General features: G+C 41.8%; 1 protein-coding gene across 1 annotated transcript in view; it reads right to left on the reverse strand.

The window, feature by feature from the left end:
* Nucleotides 1-19,259, reverse strand: part of LOC109038682 (27 kDa hemolymph protein) — an 89,782-nt gene that overhangs the window by 21,237 nt on the left and 49,286 nt on the right. The window contains exon 3 of the mRNA XM_019053834.2: nt 197-318. Within this exon, the coding sequence (XP_018909379.1) occupies nt 197-318 (122 nt within the window). The remainder of the gene's footprint in view (nt 1-196; nt 319-19,259) is intronic.

A 19,259-nucleotide genomic window follows, 5' to 3' on the forward strand; every position in this document is an offset into this window, starting at 1 on the left:
CTATCTCCTGTCGATAGCCGCAAAAAGTATAAAAATCGGCCCGTGACCGCTAGAACGAAATGTGACAAATAAACAACTGTAACTGGAAATGAATGTTTCTTAGGAGGTTGAGAGCTTTCAGTATAGACTGCACAAGAGCAGAAGATAAATCACGGCAACGAACGGCTCATGTTATTAGTTATATCATATCACTTACTTGCAATATTTACGAAAGACAATATCCAGGTCACCCGTCGGTTTGGCCTCCTCAATTTCAGTCTTCAGCTCGGTGTAGTTCAGAAGACCTTTCAGACAAACTTGAGTTTCGTCTTTCACAACCTTTAACATAAAATAATGGGCATGATCAGTGGCTTTGGAATGTTCAGTGCTCACTGTTGGACTTAGGAAAACATGGAAAAATGATTGAATAGGTAAGTTCGTGACGTATCAGGAAGACAATTAGGTACAGTTAGTGCTCCTTTATTTACTTGTGACAGGACCTCCGTTTTGCGTATTTCAGGACGCAGTGTGGATGTTATAAAGCCGCGCGTTCCATTGTGCGTCTTGCGTATACTAGCGTATTTTATGTTGAAATTGCGTATTTTCGTATTTTTTCCATCCGATACTATGGAGATTTGACCACGCCAAACTCGCTTGACCAATAGGCAGGTTCTTTTGTACAACAGTGTAAACAGGGAGGTTGTTTTTTGTTGCCGCCATTTTGGATTGTGTTTGTTGTTTTATTGTTAAGAGGTGAACCCATGTTTAACCCTAAATAGAAGTTCCTACATACAGGGTGTTTCAGACCACCAATACCAGGCCTTTTTCTCGGTTGTTGTAGGTCGTACAAAGTCGGAGACCGTGGGGTTGAATAAGGAATTGACCCCAAGGAATCCAAATTTCGTAGTCCTGAACCCCCCCCCCCCCATTCTCCTATGGGGGGGGGGTAAAGGGAGGGGGGTCACGATGCTGAAAGTCACGGTTCCCGACCGAATTGCGGATAAATCGCATCAGAATTGAAAAGCACAAAAAATTTCACGTGAAATTGACCCCTAAAAATCCAAAATCGGCCCATCCAACGGTCAAAAATGATCCCCTAAAGAGGAGGATAGTACCCCCCTCCATAATTTCACTTTGGTTTCAAAATTGACGTAGATTCTCCAGAAAAAGACGGATTTCCAGGTATGCAACCCCGAGAAATCCAAATTTCATGGTCCCGAAGCTCCTCTAGCCCCCCTTGGGGGGTAAACGGGGGGCCCAATTTTAAAAATCGGAGCTCCTTTCCGAATCGCAAATTGATGGCGTCCAAATTGAGGAGCAGAACACATTTACATCTTAAGTGACCCCTAAGAGTACTAATTGACCCCCCTGAACGGCGGAAAATAACCGTCTGAGGAGGAAGGGCTTCGCCCCTCCAAAAATTTCTCAAGATTCCACTTTGGTCGCAAAATTGACGTCGATTCTCCAGAAAAAGACAGTTTCCCAGGTAATCGACCCCGAGGACTCTGAATTTCATGGTCCCTGAGCTCTGCTACCCGCCCTTTTGGGATTACCTTGGAAGCCGTCTTTCTTTGGAGAATCGACGTCAATTTTGCGACCAAAGAGGAATCTTGAGAAATTTTTGGAGGGGGCGAAACCCCCCTCCTCAGAAGGTTATTTTCTGCCGTTCAGGGGGGTCAATTAGAACTCTTGGGGGTCACTCAAGATGTAAATGTGTTCTGTTCCTCAATTTGGATCCCATCAATTTGCGATTCGGAAAGGAGCTCCGATTTTTAAAATGGGGCCCCCCGTTTACCCCCCAAGGGGGGGGGGGGGCTAGAGGAGCTTCGGGACCAGAAAATTTGGATTTTTCGGGGTCGAATACCTAGGAATCCGTCTTTTTCTGGAGAATCTACGTCAATTTTGAGACCAAAATGAAATTATGGAGGGGGGTACTGTCCCCCTCTTTAGGGGATCATTTTTGGGCCTTGGATGGGCCAATTTTGGATTTTTAGGGGTCAATTTCACGTGAAATTTTTCGTGCTTTTCAATTCTGATACGATTTATCCGCAATTCGGTCGGGAACCGTAACTTTTAGCTTCGTGACCCCCCTTTACCCACCCCCCCCCCCAAGGGAGGGTGGGGGGGGGGGGTTTCGGGACCACGAAATTTGGATTCCTTGAGGTCAATTCCCTATTCAACCCCGCGGTCTCCGACCTACAACAATCGAGAAAAAGGCCTGGTACGGGTGGTCTGAAACACCCTGTACATGTTATGTGTCAGGTAATTAAAAGTTCTTCTAATTGGGTAACGTCTGGCCTTGAAGCTTTTGCTTAGTAAGGCGGGAATGATCCCTTCATTACATAAATATGGATGGCATCAATTTTTGGTTGTACTGCATACACTAGGTGGCTTCACACATATTGCTTTAAAAAACATTGTTTCTCCAAATTTCAACTATGGCTAAAATTGAGATACAACTTGAATGTTACATTCACAACGGCGTAATTTTCTCGTTCGACCTGAGCAACTTAAATACCTATCTAAAGCTTAAAATTTGAAATTGGCGCTTAACGGTGACGTTTCTAACCTCAAGGCTATGACGTCGTGACGTTGCGTTAGCGTATTTTTTTTTATTTATTTCTCTGCTCCTTTGGTGCATTCTCCGCGTTTGATTGGCGTATTATACGACTAAACGTGCGTCTCGTGCGTATTTTATAAATTTAAACGCGTTCCATTGGGCGCATTTAATCGCTGGGAGGGGCGTTCCAATGCGTTCCATAACACGTATTATCTTAATTCTCACCGCAGAGGCGCTGCTTGTGAATACCATTGAATCAACGTTACAGCTAATGATGCCCTTTTTTGTCGCCTTTTTCTCATTTCGTGAAAATTTCGCCCAGTTTCATGATTTGAAGGGTACCAACAATACTTGATTGATCGAGAAATCGAATCAAGGACAAGAAATATAGTAAGTATTCAGTTATTCAAAGAATGTTCGCGTAATTTTCTTCATTTGGTGAGAGGCACCTCAAACTTCTTGCCGACAAAATTACCGCTCGAAGGAATGAAAACGTAAGACTGCAGACTTGAGTTCGTGGCCACCGCATGCGCAGAAAAAATAATGCGCACGTTATTTCCGTCAAATACATGTAAAAGAGTGGATTACTTTCATTCAAAATTCCGGGGTTACCCTTTATTTTTTGGTTTGTTTGTTTGTTTGTTTGTTTGTTTGTTTGTTTGTTTGTTTGTTTGTTTGTTTGTTTGTTTATCTGTGCTTACCTATTTTTTCAATGGCCATGGCCACTTAATGATTTTTTTTTTTTTCTGTCCTAAATACTTCTAGATTTCCCGCCTCCGGAAGAGCTAATGGGTGTGCTACTGGAGAGCAAAGGAAATTGGCTAGCATTTGAGCGGTTCGCGGCACGTGTTATGTCAAGCAAACGCAAAGATGGACAATGAGATGGATAATGGATAACGGATGCCTCTAGTGGGTCAGAAACCCTCGGGTCTCTAGCCCTGTTTACCGCAAGCTATCCAATTGGGGATATCGGGTTCGACGCACCCGCGGAGCTGAGTCATGTGTAGGCTGCCCCCTTCTGGGACCGCATAAGATCGGGTGCCTCGAGGGCTGAGCGAGACGTAGCTGGTCTGCCCTCCATTTCTCGGCTCCAGAGCCCTGCCGTGGGGTTGTCACAGGGTTTGGCGCAAGCTGAGCCTAGGCTCTACTCCTACGCCCCTGACTCTGGGTACAATGATGGCTTCCGCAGATCGGTCCCGGGGGATGGGGAGACCTTCTCTTTAAGTGGGGGGCCTGAGGGGCGCCGGCTAAACCGGGGCCGGGGTCGGGGACTGCCGTTCGAAGAGTGCCTTAGGGACGTCCGACGGGAGAATAGAGCGTCCGATGGGCCACACTTGCACGGGGTGTGGCCTGGAGGGGTCGTTTAGTGGGTACGGAACACAGCGGCGTGCTTCATACCCACATAACCGGGTTTTCCCAACTCCCATCTCACAACGGTCGGGTCGGTTAGGGGTCGCTTCGGCGGCTCTTCACCAGCTGATGGTCGTTGCCGTCCCGGTATTCGGTGGGCCCCTTTCATGAGGGGCGTCTTGGCGACCCTCATGATGGGGGCACTGTAGCGAATTTTTCCCCTCATCACAAAAAAAAAAAAAAAAAAAAAAAAAATACCTCTTGATTGATGTCTGAGGCGAGGGAACACAGTTTTTTGGGGTCAGTTTTTTGGATAGGGCTGTCACGGAAAAATGACTCTGTACTTAAAATGACAGAGTTGACATTTGTCGGCTTTTCTCACAAAACGCGACTTCAGTGATATTGCATGTAAAGAAATCGGTGCTTTTTGAGGTAAGACCTATGTAAATAATGTAGTTTACTGAATGACTCCACAATCAAGGACGGGACTTTGCAAGCGCATTACAACTTCAACTGACGACTATTCTCTTGATCTATATTTTTTTACTCCACCGAATGAATAAGTTGAACTTTGAAAACATGATCACGTCTTCTAAGAAATCTCGCCAATTAGCCGGAGAAACAATTAGAACCTCGAAATGTCAGCCCGCGGACAGACGTGAAGTAGGTATTTTTGTCATCTAAAAAAGTCTTTGAGTCATGAAATTGTTTTAGGCGATTTTAACGATTTTTTTCATTTAAAAGTCTACTGACCAACGTGCATTGGAAAAAAGATAACGGGGATGTAAGCTATACATGTGATGGGTGGCCAAAATATTTGCCGGATACCTGATTTAAAGAAAAAAAATACATACATACATACACAGGGTGTTAGAAAAGTCCCCGACCCCCTTCAACTTTTCACCTAATTGAGGTAAAGATTTGAAACTTGGAGGACGTTCCTAGATCAAAGGGAGCTACTTTTGAACCCCCCTAAAATTATCAGGGGCCCCTCTTGGAGGGGGGGGGGAGGGAACGGACCCCAAATTTTTATTTTCAAATGGGGAGACCCCTCTTGTGATACCTTGTTCGAAAGAGCATAAAAAAGACGACTCTTCGCGCAAACTGGAAGTCGTTTTAAAATGACGGCCGGTTAAAGTTCAAGATGGCCGAAAATGCTGTTGGTCGATGGATTTGCGCGAAATTCAGTCTCCGCGGGGTATTTTAACAGGAGGAAAACCGAATTTGACGTTTAATTTTTTTTTTTTAAAAAAAACGGAAAATTTCAAAATGGCGGTAAGTTAAAGTTCAATATGGCCGAAAATTGGCATCTCTGTTATTCGCCTATGGATTTGGGTGAAATTTGGAATCTAGGGATATTTTGGCAGATTAACAAGAAATGTTATTTCTAAAAAAAATATATATATATATATATTCGGCCATTTTCACCTTTAACCAGCCGCAATTTTTAAAATGTTGGATTTTTTTAGAAATCTGACGTGAAATTCGTTTTTCTCGTGTCAGAATACCCCCCCCCCCCCCATCGAATTTCAGGCAAATGTATCCACAAAAAACCCAGGTGCCAATTTTTGGCCATTTTGAACTTTAGCCGGCCGTTATTTGGAAATGCTTTGAGATATTGACTTCGGGTTTCCGCGAAAAGTTTTAATATTTTATGCTCTCTTGAATAAGGTATCACAAGAGGGGTCTTCCCATTTGAAAATGTCCCCACCAAAGGAGGCCCCCTGAAAATTTTAGGGGGGTTAAAAAGTAGCTTTCTTTGACCTAGGAGCGTACTCCAATTTTCAAATCTCTACTTTAAATAGGTGAAATGTTAGAGGGGGGGGGGGTGGGGAGAAGACCTTTCTAACATCCTGTACATACATAAGAATTTGAAAGGCACATACATCGTCGCTCCTTTGACGTAAGGGCGTATCTCCAATTGAACAAGAGCCCTGTTCTCCATAAAATTCTATGCTTTCCGGGGCTCATGTGGAAATCGAGATACGCCCTTACGTCAGAGGAGCGACGATATTCGCTATCTACGACCCGACCCGTGATCGGTGCTCTTCACAAGGTCTGGGTCCGACATCATGAGAGATGGCAATAGTGTACCCTAAAAAATCCACCCAGGTCGAAATAATTAAAAGGACAAAAGGAAGAGAGAATTTGGGCGTGATACGGTGACTTTAGGGATGAAAAGTGGAATTTCATAACAGCCGAAGGGTTTTACGTGCATTGATACCTACCTGTCCAACTTTACCGTCAAATGTATTAATTAACATTTCATGTTCACATTACCTCTCCTCCCCCCGGCCTCCCATAGTCTATCATTTGAATGAGGCATACATAAAAAAAGGAAAAATTGAACAGGGGAGCGACCTTAATTTCCGACGATTTCAAAGAATTTTAAGGCCTTATAAATTCTTTGAAATCGTCGGAAATTAAGGTCGCTTGCCTGTTCGATTTTTCCTTTTTTTTATGTATGCCTCATGTTCACGGGAGCCGTCTGCATAAGAGTCAGTTTTAATACATTCCGTACCCTCAATAAATGAGAGATATATAATTTTGCCGATTTCTTACTTGAAAGGTAAACGAACTTTGTCTTGTGGTTTGAGCTGGCTTGATCTACTATATGTAAACTCAGAAATATTTAAAAGTGTAGATTCACTCTACGCCACTAGATTAAGTTCAAGATTTCGACGGAATATCATTCATGAACTTTTTGATCTTTGACTCCTCACGGAATTATATCAAGTGCCCGGTGCCTGACTCACAGATTGAGTGCAAGGTGCTTCGGATGTCTTGCACTCGAACAGTCTAACTCTCTATCTTACCATGAGTCAGAGCGTTCCTAACTCGTTGTTAGAGAGAGACTCAAAATTTCCCAGGCGACGTCGTTAAAAAGGGCACATGGAAAGATGTGCTCCGCATACTGCAGTGCTCAAGTACGAGATTTGTTCAATAAGACACCGGATTTTGGTGATAACTAGCACATTGCGCATCCGGATTAGATTTTCTTGAACTTTCCCGATAGCTGATATCATACTGAAGAACGATAGATTCACAGATTTTGTTTACCTTCATCGGAGTTCATTCTGTGTCACCTTGAATACGAGTAAGTCGGGTGCGTTCTGCGATTTTCATCATGCTATCACTGATAGAGAAAAGATTTAACATTAAATTTTCTTTTAAACTCGGTATCCCTTGTACCGAAACTTTTGGTATGCTGAGTAAAGTTTACCAAGATGATCGTATGAGTCGTCCTCAATGTTTTCAGTGGTCTAAAAGTTTCAAAACTGGCCTGGAGTCCGTCAAAGATGAGAAGCGTAGGAATCGCGACCATCAACGGCATTTGACATTTGCCACGTAGAAGAAAGGCGAGTAAAACTGCTCGGAAATGATCGTTTAACGATTAGCGAACGCTTGCTGGACAGTGTGATATTTCTGAAGGCTCTGTGCATACAATTTTAACAAAAAATTTAGACTTGCATTGAGTATTAGCTAAACTTGTCCCGTGATTGTTGTCCGTTGAACAGAAATCCAACAGAGTTTCAATCTCCCTTGAGCTTCTTGAACGTTCTAACAATGATCCTAAATTTTTTGATAGGGTAATTTCCGGTGACGAAACTTGGATGTGCGGCTTCGATATGGGATCGAAACTCCAATCATCCGTGTGGGTTGGAAAAGGCAGCGAAAGACCGAAAAAAGCGCGGCAAGTACAGTCAAACAAGAAAATCGCAGACCACTCATGGGTCATTCCACGCCTAGGTAGTCCGGGGGGTATTTTTTTTCCCCCCTCCAAATGACCCAACGATATTTATTTTTCGACTCCTTAATACTCCTAGTTTTTGGAAATATATGTGATTTACCTCCGTTTTGTTTTTTTTCTCGCAATTTTTACGTGTTTTGTAACCCCGTTGCTTAGCTTTATCCTACTGTAAAAAGAGTGACAGTTTGGTAGCAAGATTTTCTGGTGTTCCCGCCAAAACCAAGTTTCAGTTTATGTTTGCAGTTGTCAAGAAACTGATTCAATGTGCTCCTGCAAAGTTTCAATATTTAAAAGTAATTACTGTGTATTATATGTAACTTTTAAAACTTAGTGTACTGACTGTCACACCCGTTACGCAAAACATGGGTTTTTTAATGTAACTATTTTAATTCATGTTATTTTGAGATGCTAATTTTTTCCGTACGTCTTCAAGTCAAGTACAGCTTTGGAGTATTTTTTCCAAATTTGTATTTCAACATTTATAGGCAAAACTGCGTAACGGGTGTGACACGTTACGGGTGTGACCAATGAGAAGAGGCTTCAATTATGCAGATGTTGCCTCACTTCTCACCATTTTTTCTATGGTTATCACAAGAAATACACTCATATGCACAATTAGAGGTATGTATACATCTAATAAGAGCGAGATAGCCAACTTTTTTGCCATATTTCAGTATTTAAAGTGAATACTCCTTATCTCAAAAGGACTTCAAATAGACCTCGTTGAACTCTCTCCGATTTGATTGAAATATTTTCACTTTACTATAGGCCCAGACCTACCGTGCCAGGGTTTTTTTTTGTGGTTAATTTGGGCCATGCGAGGTCTAGGACCGCGGGGACGAAAGGGGAATCCTGGGTTACCCGAAAAAAAGCCCTGGGACGGTAAGTCTGGGCCACCCTGTAGAAAAATGTAGTTTTGGCATGTTCTACATTAAAATGCGTCATATTGCAGATTGATTTACTGCTTAGGATTGCCTACAATAAGAGTATGAGAAGAAAAGTAAGTTTTTTAACTTTTAAACTCTCTCAAAAATGATGGACCTCAGAGAGACAATTTGTCACACCCGTTACGTCACACCCGTGACGCAAATGGTAGGTCTGGACCACCGTGTAGAAAAATGTAGTTTTGGCATGTTTTACATTAAAATGCGTCAAACTGTTGATTGATTTACTGATTAGGAGAAGAAAAGTAAGTTTTTTAACTTTTAAACTCTATCAGAAATGATGGACCTCAAAGAGACAATCTGTCACACCCGTTACGTCACACCCGTTACGCAAACTTTCCCATTTTTCAAGGAAAGAAAAACAGATAATCGAAAACGGATCATCGGCAGTTGAAGCAAAAACCCTTGGCTTCATCATATAATTTAATCAGATTTTTACATTCATAAAATTCGCTGAGTTTCCACTTTACACTCACTGAGGAAAAACTCACTTCCAAAATCGGTCACACCCGTTACGCATGCCTTTTAATTTTTTCTGAGGAATGGAACAAAGTAAAAACAATTTCTGATAAACTGAAATGATCTATAAAAAAAGTTCTTTCTGCTGCTGCAGATAATTTTTTAATTAAACCCCAAGAAAGTGTTCAAATTCTTGTTTAAAGTTAAATTGTTGTCACACCCGTTACAATGGAATGACCCTCATGAGGCTGCCTTACTTCAAGCCACGTACCAACAAAGTGAATTAAAAGATTTCAAATTCGTAAATGTAGCGTTCTTAAGTATACAGGGTATTCCACGATTAAGTACGAATATTGAAGGGGTCGATTCTTTGGGTCAAAAAAGACGTTTTTGTGGTACATCTTTTTTTCCAAAAACGCTTTCCCTGGGGGGCCACCGGCCACCCCCATCTCCTTCGAGCCAACCCGCACTCCATTCAGTCACTATTATCTCGAAAACGAGGAGTCATAGAAAAAAAAACCCCCAAGTCGCATTATCACAACATTTTTCAGCACTGAATCTAACGGTGCCGTCAAAAATAAATTTTTGTCCTTGAAAAATTAATTTTGAGCTTTTTTAGGTTCGATACCCCCCCCCCCCCACCCCTCAAAATGAGTTTTTCATTTTTATGATGTCAGAAATGAAAAGAACGCTAAAAATTACTTTCAATTACCAATTTCCATTAATATTGGTAAACATTGTCACAGTGTTGAAAAGACGATTTTTTTTTTCTCCAACTTAGGGAAGTCGTGGCCCCCAGGGAAAGCGTTTTCGGAAAAAAGTTATACCACACAAACGTCTTTTTTTCACCAAAAGAATCGATTCCTTCAATATTCATACTTAATCCTGAGACACCCTGTATATTCAGCTAGCAGGAAAGTTTAAGAATACCTAATTCGGACGCACGGTGGGCTAGTTATCACTAAAATATGGTTTCTTGTTAAACAAACCTCGTATACTGTCGTGCTAAGGAAGAACGACGTTTGTCAACAGGCGTTGCCAAATGTCCTTCGAAGAATCACACATTTTCAAGGAACTTTGTGACGATCTCACTTCCAATTAGTCAAAGGATTTTGTACATAATTTGATCTAACAAGTCTGAAAATTTCGAGGGAAAATATTCATAATTTTTCTAAGAAATAAAACTTCTCTAAGAGGAAACCTATCAATATTCGAATGCTCTTGCGGCGTTTGCACTTAGCACGAAAGTACATATAGCAGTGCTATACCCCTAAAATAGGATTTTTCGCTCGGGTATGACTCTTTCAGGGAGACTGGGGACAGTTGTGACGGATTTGGAAAAATTGCTCTAAATCGTAGAATATAAAATCATCATTTGAACACGGCAATGAAAAATGGGGGTTGTACTTTAGAAATTTAGAGTGAAGGTTCGCCCAGCAGCCCAAAGGCGCCGCCCAGAAATTTTAATCACGCCCAAAATTAGGTCCTATTGAGCTAGGGATACTGTAAACATTTCATTTGGCGAAGTGGAACCGTTTAAAGGTTAAAGAGGGCGGGGGAGGGGGAGGGGCTGAACTTTTTGAAGAACCTGTACTCCTGTAGATAAGTAATAATATTGAGGGAGGTGGCCTGCTTTGGGGAGGTGACATGGAGTGGAGTGAGTACATACAAGTTTATCCAGCTGGCAATGACGCCGAGCAGCGAGCCGAGCGGGCAAGCGGGGTCTGGGCGGTGATAACGAGCGATGATTGCCTCAGCCTCTCGTGGAGACCATGTTGCAAGACAGACTCCATCGAGGAATCTAGCTTCAGCGCAACGCCCATAACGTCTCATAATATAAAGCCTCTCACTTCACCGCAAAACTGCACGCCACAAACCACACCATTCACACAGAAAGAGGTCCGAATAACACAGATTCTTCTCTTATCTCGAAAGTATCAGAGCGCCGTCCACTCCATAAGTGACGTTAGGGACCTGGGAGGAGGGACGGGAGGGGGGTGGGTTCAAGCCAGACCTAATGTAGCCAAAACAATCAAAGATGCCCCAAGTTTGAAAAGGCCCAGTCTTTTGTATGAACCTTTACGCTTCAAAAAAGATAGAAAGTCCGCAAAGTATAAAATAAAAATGAGGAGTGGTGAGGAATTATTACACGACTACTGCGTAAAATTCCGTGAATAAAACGAAAAGTTCATAAAAAAAGTCCACAAACGCACGTCAAAGGGAAGAGAAGGCTTATCAATATCCGATCGATCAAAAGCTGACAGTCGAGTTGATGTTGCAAGGCAAAGCCAGACGCTGAGTGCAGCCAATCAGGAAGCACCGTTTCCCTTGCCTGGTTACATCATCAGAGCCCGCTAAAAATATCGCTTCACACTGGTCCCGTTACTGGCATTTTCAAAACGGAGTTTCTTTGCCATTTAGGCTTTAAAAAATCCGAAAAACTTCCTCGTTGCTTATTTTACTCCATGCTTTCAAAAAGTGAATTAAAAACGTGGGTGCCACTTGCCCATGGAGGAATAAAAGGACCATGAACGGAAAAGCAAGAAATGCGCCGCCGACTTTTCATCATTGCGACCACCTCCGCTCAATAGACTTTAAAACTCGAACTTTCTAAAAGCTTTGTAGTGCAGTAGGACTGAGAATTGAATTTCACAGTATTTTTACACGCATTATCTTGTGGAAATGATGCAACATCTAATTATTGGTGATGGCGTAGAGGTTTCGTTTCCTCGTTGACCGGGAAGATAAGACAAACGAAAAAATCAACTTCCTCATTATGATAACAGCGTGCGGTGCAACATCCACAAACTGAGTGATAGACTTACATCTCCGTAAGAAATTGCAGGTAAGAATGCCAATACATTAATATTTCAGCTCCGCTTCATAGGACATTAGGCACATAGAAAGTTCCATTCCAAAAGCTCTTTGTAGTAAGAAAATGGTAAATGATATCATAAAAATAAATAATAAATAATTCGTTTTATTGAAAAAAAAAAAAAAAAATGATATCATAGCAAAATGTAATGATATTTTGCAATTTATTGGGATCTATAATTTCTGGTTCACCCACAAAAGCACTTACCTGCATAGGGATATTATTGACACAATGGCTCCAATTTGCTAACGCATTTTGCAGTTTGCATGGAGCTAAAACGTCGGGAGGCGCATTTTTCAGTCATCATCCAATAATATTCGGAATCGTGCAAAAGTTCAATAATGAAATCGGTAATTTTCCAAAAAGCAAGATTGCAACAGAAATTAAGACTGCACAAAGCAAACACCAATAAGAGATTCGTGCTGATTGGTAACAGAACAGTCCACATACAGGGTGTCCCAAAAGTCCCTTCCACCCCCTCTAAAATTTTACCTAATTAATATTTTGAGACGAAACTTTGGGGATGTTCATCGATCAATGTTAGCTACTTTTGGGGCTCCCCAGAATTTTTGCCCCCCCCCCCCCCCCCCCGTGGGGAGGGGCTGCGGACCCCAACTTTTTTTTCAAATAGCAACCCTCCCCCTTTTGTGACACATCAATCGAAAGAAGATAAAAAAGAAAATTTTTAGCGCAAACCACAGGTCAAAATGTTGATTTTTGACAAAATGGCGGCCAGTCAAAGTTCAAAATGGCGGAAATTTGGCATCTCCGTTTTTTATCGACGGATTGGTCTGGAACTCAGAATCCTAGGGTTTTTCGGGACGAGAAAAACGATTCTGGCATTAGTTTTCCAGAAATGTCAGTCCTTTTCAAAATGGTGGCGGTTAAAATGGCGGCCATTTTGAAAAGGACTGACATTTCTGGAAAACTAATGCCAGAATCGTTTTTCTCGTCCCGAAAAACCCTAGGATTCTGAGTTCCAGACCAATCCGTCGATAAAAAACGGAGATGCCAAATTTCCGCCATTTTGAACTTTGACTGGCCGCCATTTTGTCAAAAATCAACATTTTGACCTGTGGTTTGCGCTAAAAATTTTCATTTTTATCTTCTTTCGATTGATGTGTCACAAAGGGGGGGGGGGTGCTATTTGAAAAAAAAAGTTGGGGTCCGCAGCCCCTCCCTACGGGGGGAGCCAAAAATTCTGGGGAGCCCCAAAAGCAGCTAACATTGATCGATGAACATCCCCAAAATTTCGTCTCAAAATATTAATTAGGTAAAATTTTAGAGGGGAAGGAAGGGACTTTTGGGATACCCTGTATAATACAGGGCTGTAGTCGGCAGAAAAGTACCTGGTATTACAGGTAGGAAGTATTCGGCGTCAGTGCTCACGACCACGGTTCTTCACAACAGAATTCTTCTCTTACCGTAGTACTGTAGACAGAGTGTCTTGTTTTAACAGCGCCAATTTTGTCTTAATTTGGGGGGGGGGGGGGCCAACTTTTTAGACAACGCCCTCTATTCTGACGTGGTTATGCTGAAAGGATCTACGTCGGAATAAATTTCTTGAATCAAAAAGACCAATGAAGCACACGAACTCTCTGAACCACCTAATGCTCTCAGATTCAATAAATTAGTACACAGTTATACTTATGATGAATAAGTTCATCTTGAGGTATCAGAGAGGTGCAGGGCCTGATTTTTGAGCGCATTGGGCGCGTGGCGCTCGGTGAAATTGGATCACTGGTGTAACTGTGTACGACAGTACGCAACGAAATGAGATGCGGTTCGGTGCTCCTGTGCTTCGTGCATGAAAACATGGCGCACATTTTCCCATAGCATGTCGATAATCGAATGACCGAAGGTCAACATTTCGGTTTGATCATTGAGTTATGGAAAATTCGATATATTGTCGCGATGGTCTTGGATGATTTCATTTGAAAGTTGTGCTGACCGTATAAGTTTGCAGTTTCTCGGTCAGTATAAAATGTTTTAGGTGGTATCTACTTTTGATGAATTCACAAGTTAAAAGCCGCTCCAGTATTCTTCAAACCCTTTTTTTATTAGTATTGATAAAGTTCGTGATATTTTTCAGTCATCGCAACAAATATTTGGGATATTTATTACACAATTCTCTTATAACATAGCGAGCTGAACTGACAGTTTCGGACGCTAAATTGGTCATATTCTTAGACAGAGAATCCTTTCGAAAAGCGAATTCAGCAATGCCACCTAAAATTAATCGATTACTATCGATTGATCGATTAATGCGTTTAATTATATGGATCGTATTCGATACTTCAAACAGGTGAGTTTGTATCGATATCGATTGGTTCTACGAGTAAACACAGTATCAAAAGTCAATTTAGAAATCTGAGGTAACAAGTCTCCTGCGGTTGAATTTTTATTCTTTCGAGTGGCAAATGGCAATGAAGAGTGGAATTGTTAGAAATTTTCTCATTTTCAGCTTTTCCACTTCCAATCATAAAATTTTTGATTGAGGTCATGTTCTACTGTTTTGAACCAAACGATACATCGAACCACTATCGAATACGATCTATTGATACATTGATTACAAAAAATGGAATCTATTGATACCCAATTAAATTATGACGTGGAGCATGTCTACTGTGCGATACTGTGGTTTCTGCAAGACAAGACTACTCACATTCGATATGCCATTGTCACCTTTTCGGATAGGATTCCATTTCTTACGCAAGCTTAGACAAATCGACACACAAAGAGGAAGACGAGGACAAAGTGAAAATGGAGCGATTCTAGTGGTTGAAGCGGGTGGTTGCAATGTACAAAGGCGGTAGCTTTCAAGCCTCCTAAATTTTCATTTCTGGTAACGCTTAGTTCTGGCGTTCTACCAGGCTGATTTTCGTGATTTTTGCGGCTTTCAACAGGCAATGAGTCAGTTAAGCTCGGGAGGGATTCGCCTGCAAATAGTCGGATCTTACAGTTTTTGGTGCGAGAAAAACAATGCGCACGTTAAAATTTCACGAAAAATTGTCCCCGTGGAGATGTAACGCTTCCTTTTTAGCGGTCCTTGAAAACGTGTTTGAACCGACCGCCGTGAATCTTCGAAACTACACGCGTCATAGACGGTACATATACGCGATTTTGCTGAAGATGGCGGCCTTTCATTACCTCAGCGGATAACTCAGAAGACGTTTAACAACACTTCGGCTGAGCTCAGCCACTCAGCGGATAACTCAGCGGTTGCACTTCTGACTTTAACAACGCGTCTTACGCATTCCGCTGCCATATTGATCGTGACGTGTACAGTCGAAACCTACGAGCACGCGGATCAAACGCCGTTATAGGCCACCCTAATTTTTGGCACTTTCAAATAAACTTTTCTCCCATTTGCAGTCATCAAAAAAAAATTAGGAAAAAACTGTAAGCTTCGGTCACTTGCTACTTTCGAATGACACAATAAAAAAAATGACTTAACTCACTCATTGTCTCTGAATCAGTCCGCTCTATTCAGATATTGAACGAATGACCCAAGTTATTGTAATGACGTGGTAAAGTTGCAAATTCTCCCACTTAAACAATGGTTTTTTTTTTTTTTTTTTTTTTTTTTTTTTTTTTTTTTGTAACAGTTTGTTTGAGCTTTCGACTGGGTCGATTTTCATGATTATTGCGGCTGCTGACAAAAGATAGCCCCTAAATGAGCCCGCTGTAATCAGATTTTGGAAAGAAGGCCCAGGTTTTTTTTTTATGTAGGAGAGGATCAGGGAGCATAGAAAGGGGGCAAAATATGATATTCCCGCCAATGAAAAATGGCGGAAATTTCAGAAGTAGCGGGAAAAACTAATAGAAAGCGGGAAATGTTCATTATTGGTCTGTTAGTATAGGGTAAAGTGGAAGTAGGGGTAGTAGTATAGGGCCGCGTAGCGGCCAGAGGGCATAGTCCCCTAGTGATACATTCACCAACGACAACCCGCGATAAACTCTAAGTATAGTTAGTACACAAAAAAAAAAAAAATAGTCGGAGCTGATGACAGAACCTTCTGTTCACAGGGCTCCTGAACTTTCTTTGTAACACTTACAGAACACTTCTGTTGTGAGAACGAAACTTCGATCGTGAGAACAGAGTGCTTTGTCCTCAATATGGAAACTTCCGTAGCTGTAACAAAGAAAGTTGAGGAGCCCTAGGAACAGCTATTTTTTCAGTGTACATTGATTCCCCTTTAAGTATACAGGGTGATCCGAAAGTCCCTTCCACCCCCTCTAACTTTTTACCTAATTGAGGTAAAGATTTGAAACTTGGGGGGTGTTCCTAGGTCAAAGGGAGCTACTTTTTGGCCCCCCTGAAATTTTCAAGGGGGCCCCCCTTGGGGAGGCAACGGACCCCAACTTTTAATTTTCAAATGGGGAGACCCCCTTTGTGATAGCTCGTTCGAAAGAACATAAAAAAAGAAAACTTTTCGCGCAAACCCGAAGTCTATATCTCAAACCGTTTCAAAATGGCGGCCGGTTAAAGTTCAAAATGGCCGAAATTTCCAAAATGGCCGCCGGTTAAAGTTCAAAATGACCAAAAATTGATTTTTATAGAAATCTAAGTTCCAATAAGTTTATCTAATGCCAAAATACTCTCAAATTCCAAGTTTTAGGCAAATCCATCAGAAAAAAACCGAGGTGACAATTTTCGGCCATCTTAAACTTTAACCGGCGGCCATTTGGAAAATTTCGATTTTTTGAAAATCTAACGTCAAATTCGTTTTTCTCGTGTCAAAATACCATTGCATACCGATTTCTGCGCAAATCCATCGACAAATAACCGGTGTGAATTTTCGGCCATTTTGAACTTTAACCGGCCGCCATTTTGAAACGGTTTGAGATATTGACGTCAGGTTTGCTCGAAAAGTTTTCTTTGTTTATGCTCTTTCGAACGAACTATCACAAAGGGATTCTTCCCATTTGAAAATTAAAAGTTGGGGGCCGTTGCCTCCCCCCCCCCCAAGGAGGGCCCCCCTGAAAATTTTAGGGGGGCCAAAAAGTAGCTCCCTTGGACCCAGGAACGTGTGTGAACGTGTGACCGTAATGTGATGTGCACTGATTGTGTTGGGGTTTCATTTGGGTGGCTAGGAAGTCATTGGAGAGTAGCCCAGCCCCCTCCCCCCCCCCCCAAGCGGCGCCCCTGTTGGCCATGGTCAGGAAAATCACCGTGAAAGTATATCAAGGTTGTCAAATTCAGGAGTGCAGAAACTTCCCAACCACGCGACCGGCCGTTCGCGTGAAATGGTGGAACCCATGTGAGGACGAGAAAAATGGGGGAACCCATGTGAGGACGAAAAAATTGGGGGAGCCTTGGGCCGTTTCTTTCTTCTTCTTTTTTTTTTTTGCTACTTTGAGGGAGTCTAACTATCAAGCGCGCTCTTTTTGGGGGAACAAAACATTCGAGCGCGCTGTTTTGGAGGAAACTCAACTGTCGACCGCGTTACTTTATGTGTCGGGCAAAATTCTGCGAAAACTTAAAATGGGGGAACCTAAATTTATTTTGAGGGAACCCTTGGAAGTTTCAGCACCCCTGGTCAAATTATCTCGGATCAAACGTTAATTTGCGAGCAAAGTTGCACATAATTCCTTCGATACTTTTACATACGTAAGATAAAATTGCCAATAAAAGTCTCTGAATTTACTAAAAAAAAAATATTCACGAGTTTGTCACAAAATTTAAATTCATAAAAGAATAAATATGGTAACGTCCAAAAACTTATGCAGGAGTTTTTACTGAAATACGACGTTTATTTTCATCCTATAACAGAGTGTGGAGTCGGAATGGGAGAAAAAGCAGGAAAAGCCGTTGCACGGGCATCTGCGATAAACTTATTAAAGCACTCATTACGAGAGCATTCAACTTTTTCCTTGTCGCCCTGCCAAGCAAGTCGGTGTACGTAACGCCACCGCGGCTCGTCCTTAATTAAACACGGAAGATACGTAATCGATGATAACCCTTACGGAGAGTAATAGTGTGACCGAAAGTTTTCGTAGGTGAGGGGTATGAGCGTCAACGATTCACTGAAAATAACCTGTTTCAGGGGCAATTTCGGGCCCAAAGGTTCAGGGAGGGGGTTTAATCCCTTGGAAAATCACTCGGACACTCTCCTTGGCCACGGTTCTGGGGAGGAGACAAGACTCAGAAAGTAAAAGTAAAAAAAAAATTAAGCATGGTTAGAAATTCTCACCAGTTGCAGTTAAACTTGAAAGTTTTTTGGACATTATGATACAAACCGGAAGCGAGTGAAGAATTACGACGCGTGGACCTAGTTTGGCGGCGATGGATGGTCACAAAACTAGTATTATGCATGTATACATACATTATGTACTTGGTATATGGTATGTGAGGAAGACGCACGAAGGGATTATTACGCAGGTTCCATTTGTGGAGACCAAGCGCGTACAAGGGGGGTTGAGAGGGGAAGAGATGGCCAGATGAGGGCCTCCCCGTAGCCGTCGCGCGCCGCGCCTTGTCCTACCTTGGCTTCCATCGTAAAAAAATTATTCATCACGATTCCAGACTTTGTAAACCAGTCCGGCAAACTCCATCGTCCAACATTCTTTTAATTCGAAATTCTTAGCCGACTCCCAAGTCAACCACTGGATTAGCAAATGCAATACTCACGCAATAAACTTGCGTTACTTGGGGATCTCATCCACTCTGGTTAATTCTTTGAAACATGAATTGCAGTGCCTAATGAGTGGTTTAATTCGAGCAGAAAAAAAGTCAGGGCCTCTCCTCAGATAAAAATGATAACTTCGCCTTCAATAACTTGAAAAAAACTCTATTTTGATTAATTGTTAAATTATATAGGAGGCGCCGACCGCAAGAGCTAAATATACAATATTTTCAGAATGCATGCTTATACTTCAATTTCATTTCACACTCGTGGATAATTATTATTGTTTTTTTATTTATTTGTTTTTTTTTTTTACTTCTCTTTTTTTTCGTTAACATCATAATGTTTCGGATCCGTTCTATAATAAGTTTACAAAGAGAAAAGTATGATTTTAACTGGAAAAATCAATTTTTGACTTTTTTTGTTTTTTAATCCTAGCCTGACGACTTCCTCGCTGAATATTAAGTTCCCTTCAATGTTTAGGTGTCATCACAAAATTGTCAGACCTCTAAACAAGCAGTGAACTCCAACACAATGTGTTGATAAGGCGCGACATTAACTCGCACATATCAACCCCTTTAGTTATCAATTACAGAGATTTCAAAATAGGCAAGCAGCACAACAAGAGAATTCACGATCAAACACTGCAAGGTAAACGACGCACCTTGACGAGACCGTGTATTGTGAATCTAGAAAACTATTCGAACTAGTT

Source organism: Bemisia tabaci, chromosome 5 (assembly GCF_918797505.1).
Source record: "Bemisia tabaci chromosome 5, PGI_BMITA_v3".
NCBI lineage: Eukaryota > Metazoa > Arthropoda > Insecta > Hemiptera > Aleyrodidae > Bemisia > Bemisia tabaci.